The sequence below is a fragment of the Notolepis coatsorum genome (assembly GCF_963971535.1).
Source record: "Notolepis coatsorum genome assembly, chromosome: 3".
Lineage (NCBI taxonomy): Eukaryota > Metazoa > Chordata > Actinopteri > Aulopiformes > Paralepididae > Notolepis > Notolepis coatsorum.
The window spans coordinates 55,293,858-55,299,857 of record NC_140167.1 but is presented as its reverse complement, the minus strand read 5'-3'; the positions used below and the strand labels follow the sequence as shown (position 1 = coordinate 55,299,857).

At 44.7% G+C, this 6,000-nt stretch overlaps 1 protein-coding gene across 1 annotated transcript in view; it reads right to left on the bottom strand.

Moving 5' to 3' along the window:
• Positions 1-2,846: 2,846 nt before the first annotated feature.
• dph6 (diphthamine biosynthesis 6) overlaps positions 2,847-6,000 on the bottom strand; it is a 222,786-nt gene continuing 219,632 nt past the window's right edge. The window contains exon 15 of the mRNA XM_084311213.1: positions 2,847-3,238. Within this exon, the coding sequence (XP_084167339.1) occupies positions 3,120-3,238 (119 nt within the window). The 3' untranslated portion in view covers positions 2,847-3,119. The remainder of the gene's footprint in view (positions 3,239-6,000) is intronic.

Below are 6,000 nucleotides of genomic sequence, written 5' to 3'. Positions count from 1 at the left end.
CAAGACGAAAGTCTTTCTCTGGTCTGCATCCCCTTAACAATTGTATGTATTGAGCTGTACTGTACCCATTCTGCAATCTGTTAATACACTTTTCAATCAATCAATCTACCTCCCCAGCCACTGTCGCATGTTTAGGGTGTGAAGAATACTTGTGGCTGTCTGTGCTTGTTTTGGTGACAACATAATCTCATTGTGCTGTTAAAAAAAAAGTATAACGAAGAGTTTACTGTGTTGATCGACAAGTGGTTTGTTAGCCGAGTGTGTGTGGCACTGGGTTTTTAGTAGCTGGAGTTTACCATCTAGATGTTCAGTTTTTTATGAATATAATTTTTGATTGATTCTCATAGGCACTCTGACGTCACGAGACCGCCGCCATCTTAGTTTAGGGGACAACCAACAGGTGTGTATAAGCCAAAGTGAGCTCCGTTTTCTTAAATAGTAGTAACATATAAACATGAAAAAGGCATGTAGGCTACTTGAAGCCTCCAGTGCACATACACTGAGAATGGACTATATGGCGAAGTAGCTAGCAGCTAACATTTATCTGCTGTTTACAGCCTCACAGCCAATAATTAATTTACGATATAAATATTTTCACCCGTTATGAAATGGGTAGAGCAGATATACGTATGATTTGACTTGGGGGACCAGTGTCTGCTTTGATCGACTCACCTGTCTGCCCTCTTGATAGTCGCCAGCCACTTTTTCCACCGTGATGCCTCAGCTGGCTGGTATTATATAAAACTTGCGATTTAGATTTTTTATTTAGTTATTAGTACAAAACGTAACAGCAGCTCTTTGGCATTGTGATGAACTGAAGAAAATTACCCTTGATTGTGTTTAATTTGCCGCTTTTCCGGTCCGTTTTCTGCACTAAATGAAGCGTACACAATGTACCCGGGGTGAATGTTTCCCCCAAGCCGTAGTTGCGTAGCAACAACAGACAGGAAGTTGACTTCGAGAATGGCATTTATTTTACACAACACAAAGCCATGGACTCAAATACTCAATAAAGAAGGAAACGAGACAACCGCAAAAATTCTGATATTTTAATTATCAAGTCAAATATAGTACCATGTTCCAGAGTGAAGGATTGTTTTTCTGATGAAAATGAACTCCCCATCATCATCATCATCATCATCATCATCATCAACATCATTAGAAAGTCCAGGAATACTGGATATTTCTGCCCTGACACTAGTAGCTGTAGTATAAAAGATTTAGTAAGAAATGCTGAAATGCAACCAAACATGTAGCCTAACTTGGTAACATCTCTGATTTATTTATTAATTAATCAATTTAACGATTTTGGTGTAGAAGTCACCTGTCCTAATAACAGAGTCCAGGGCTGATCTCTGCTGTATTGAAGTCATGTTGCAGGATAACTACTCAAAATCTTCAGAATCCCAGGCCCCTTTAAAGCCTCAACCTCACAATGTTATTGTATTGAATAATTTGATTTGTACAAAGGCAAAATACAGGTATGTTTTACTCCTATTATACTACTATTTCATACGTAAAAATAGCTTTTAACGCCTATAAAATGCAGTGCAATTTCACATTTAACCGTCATATACCGTCAGTCCCTGTAAAAGTCAATCAATGTGAGAATACAAATGTAATCCAATATCATATTTTGGTGCCCGGCGGCAGGGACGTTTTGTTTATGTTTTGACGAGGAAATCATTGGAGTATTTAAGTAACGTCTGATCATTAACACATATATTTAGTGTACTAGTTTGCTCAACATCATAGATAATTGCTTGTTTGTTTGTTTTTTCCAACCTGTGAAAAAAGAAAAGATCTTCAGGCTTCGTTGGCCACCTCCATTGTTAAATTTTTGATAACAACAATAAAAACATCTAGATGGGTGAGGATCAATAGCCCACTCGCTCCCGCCGTCTCAGGCACAATGCAGAGAATAGCCCTGGTGAAGATGCATTCCAGTTCAGACCATCAATATGGTTCACGATCTTTGAGAAAATAAATGTTCCAGGAGCAATAGTTAATGGTGTTGTTTTATTCTCACAGCATCACACACACACACACACACACACACACACACACACACACACACACACACACACACACACACACACACACACACACACACACGCGCACACACACACACCTGCCCTGCGGCCTCTCCTATTAACCAGGCTGCCTTAGAATCGATGGGGAACATAAAGAGGCTTAATCTTTTCAGGTGCTTGGTCCTGATTGCCTATTACACAATAATAACACATCTCTGTCCTGTGGAGCATGAGAGGGAGAAACACAGTCACCCCCCATACACATACACACACACATATTCACACACACACACAGCACACCGCTGCAGTCCAGTCACCAAGTAAATCTATAAGTCTCCATTTTGCACACACGGCGTCAGGCACGGACCCCTTTATGAGGGGTGTTAGCTAGCTGGCGTGCTAAGAAACAGCAGGAGATCCTGGGATATACACTTCAGCTCCTGACTGCCGGGGTCTCCCCGCGTCGGGCCTTATAGGCTCCGTCCCCCGGTATGCAGGCTTAGGTTAAAGAGCCCCCCCCCCCCAAGGCTCCTCTCCGAGGCAGGGAAACAGCAGCTGCTGCTGGGCAGGACTGCCGGAGGATACAGTGGATTTACTGACCATGGGTGTCGGGACATGCCATGGGATAAGACAGCCTACGCACATACTCAAAAACACACATCAAGCGCACTTCACGTACGGACCTGCTGGAAATACACCACTCACATTGTCGTCCAGTCAATAACTCATACCTTCTGTAAATACACCACTCACATAGTCGTCCACTCGATAACTCATACTGCAGTTGTCATTTAATGATAATCACCTGTTATTTGATTACATTCACCTGGCCAAGATGTCTACGATGGAATACTGTGAATAAACACTGAAGAGCAGATGCATTCATCGTCCCCTTATGGGGAACATCTTTTTCAATCAATTTCATCGTTAGTCATTATAGAGGCGTTTCTATACATTTGTTTCCAATTTAACTCCCGTTCTGTGTTAAGGCAACGGCGGCTTTAGTCTCTCCGCTCAAACGTTGCCCCATTGAATCCCAGCGCCGTGGAAGACTGGGAGTCTGGCTTGTTGGCTTTGCCCGTTCTACTACACACTGAGCCAGCAGGACAGGTGGAGGATCTGGGAGTCGGGCAAGTCCAGGACCGGAACCATGGCCATGGACGGACTGGACCCACCTGCAGAAGTTCTCAAACAGTCCTCAAGCCCTGGCGAGGAGAGAGAGAGAGAGAGAGAGAGAGAGAGAGAGAGAGAGAGAGAGAGAGAGAGAGAGAGAGAGAGAGAGAGAGAGAGAGAGCGAGAGAGAGAGAGAGCGAGAGAGAGAGAGAGAGAGAGAGAGAGAGAGAGAGAGAGAGAGAGCGAGAGAGAGAGAGAGCGAGAGAGAGAGAGAGAGAGAGAGAGAGAGAGAGAGAGAGAGAGAGAGAGAGAGGGGTTGAGATGAAGAGGCAGAAAAGGGGTGGAAGGCGTTAGTTTCATCCAGACTCTTTAAGAGCTGTCTAGGAGGCCCTGGGACGTCCGGCCAGCTAGGACAGCGGCCACACTTAACCCTTCGCTTGGAGAACACAGGCCTATTTACTAATTATTGACATTCTTAAACCCTTGGCAGATTGTAGCCCGCTATTCCAACTCCCCACAGTGCAGACATAATGGTCAAGCAAGGACAGGACTCTTAATCCCCGAAACCCCTCCCAAAAACCTCACAGATTCCAAACACACGCACACACAGAGAAGAGGGGGCAGGTCCTGACGCGGCCTTTTGGACAATTGAGCAGCTTGTTGGGGGGGGGGGGGGAATCAAGTGGAATGGATCCTCCACCCCTGTTGTGTTGGGAGGTCAGGGAAGCTGTGTTGAGACTACTGCTCAGCTTGACTGAAGCTACGTGTGTGTGTGTGTGTGTGTGTGTGTGTGTGTGTGTGTGTGTGTGTGTGTGTGTGTGTGTGTGTGTGCACGTTGCGGGTCTACAGACAGGCCAGTGGACATGTGAGAATTTGTTGAGTGTGTCGGAGCCCGTCTTGATGACAGCCCGTCCATTTAGCAGAGGGCCCGTTGGGATGTCGCTCCTTTCCCCTCTAATTGGTCACAAGTATTCCTGCTGCATGTCTGTACATACAATAAAACTCAATATTTTAGTATCCTTTGGACATTTTAAATATTGAATGACCAACCATGCCATCCCAGTATGCAGTTGTTTTTAATTGTTTTATTGATTGTCTTTCTTTTTTTGTATTTTTCTTTTTTTTTTTATCCACTTTTTCTCCCCATTTTCTATTTTTCTCCCATCCCAATTTTGTAGTATCCAATTCTTCCCTCCCCTGTCTTGAACGTTGCTAGACTATGCCTCCCACTGGTCGGCTGTAGTGAGGATAGAAGCCTTGCATCACATGTCCCCTCCGGTACACAAGGAGGCAGCCTGTCGCATCTTTTCACCGCAGCAGCTCGAACGCTCAGTGGCGAGGAGTAACGCGTGGGACTCGGGAGGCTCACGCTGCCCCCGCTACTTCCTGCTTCCGCCGCACTGGCGTCACCAAACCGACCTGTAGGAGTCGCTGTCCACAACGTCCAATCCCCACCCACCGGCTTTCCCACCCTCTAACACTTGCCAATTGTATTAGTATGAACGACCGGCCAGCTGGTAGCAACGCTGAGAGCTGGGCTCGAACCCAGCGTCTCCTGCGTTAGTGGCGAGCGCCTAGCCCACTGCGCCAATCAGCCGCACTTTTTTTGTATTTTTCTATTGTATTAATTTATTTATTCATTGTGTGCCATATTTCTCGACATCTTCTGAAATGAGAGTTGAACTCTCTCAATGATTTTCGAGACTAAATAAAGGTTGAATGAATGTTAATGAATGAACAAGCTACTATTGACACATGTCGGTGTGCGAATGGGTGAGTGAATGGGTGAGTGAATGGGTGAGTGAATGGGTGAATGTGAGGTACGAGAAGACGCTATATAAACACAGTCCAGTTGGGGGTGTCGGGGTGAAGCGGTCGTTCCCTCTCTCTCCCTCGTGTTTCCTATCGCTCTGCACTGACTGTATCACTGTACATAATAATACTATAACACTATACATGATTAGCATTATTATTCAGTGGTATTCATTTATATATACACTCCAGTTTAATCACCTGTACATTGTATATTGCTATTGCACTTTACTGTTACATTTGCACTCTGGTTAAATGCCAAACTTCTTTTAGTTGTACTGTACTTGTGCTGTATAATGACAATACATTTCAACCGAATCTAATTTAATCTAATCTGAACGCCAGGCTTATTTGGGGGGAAGGGGAAGGGGGGTAGTATGTGTGTTATCTGAGCATGGTGCACCCTGGGAAGTGGGACGCACCAGAGATCCCAGAGCGGCGGTAGATATGAATATTGTAACTGAGGGGTACAATTCCCTGACTGTATTGATAAGTATGGTATCATTAAACCACTACCGCTTTATGTACTTTAATTACTGGCCATACAGTACATGATATATAAATATGATGAACACTTCCCACAATGAATCGGTTCCACACAAAGTGGTAATTAAGTATTTATTGCAGCAAAAGGTACATAATATACTTCTCTATTTTACTTTGGATGCGCTTATAAGGCAAAGGAATGTGCGTAGGCAAATCAATAATGAATGTCCATTCTCTGGTTACGCAGGAGGTAATTATACAACCTGAATCTTAGGGAATTATATCTATGGTACACTAGTAATATATAGCGGGAGATACTGGAAGGGTCCCCCCGGTTGTAAGCCAGCAGGGGTAGAGGATCTGTCGGTAGTAGAGAGTCTGGTCAACGATGACTAAGGAGACTCCAAGTACAGGAGACGGTGCAATAGTCTCTTGATCCACAGACGAATACAGCTGTTCTCCGTAGACTGTAGCTCCACAGTGAAGAAAGCTAGCCGGCCTCAGGCTCTCTGAGGCGCAGACTCGACGTGGCTCCTCACAGGGTAAATCCCACACG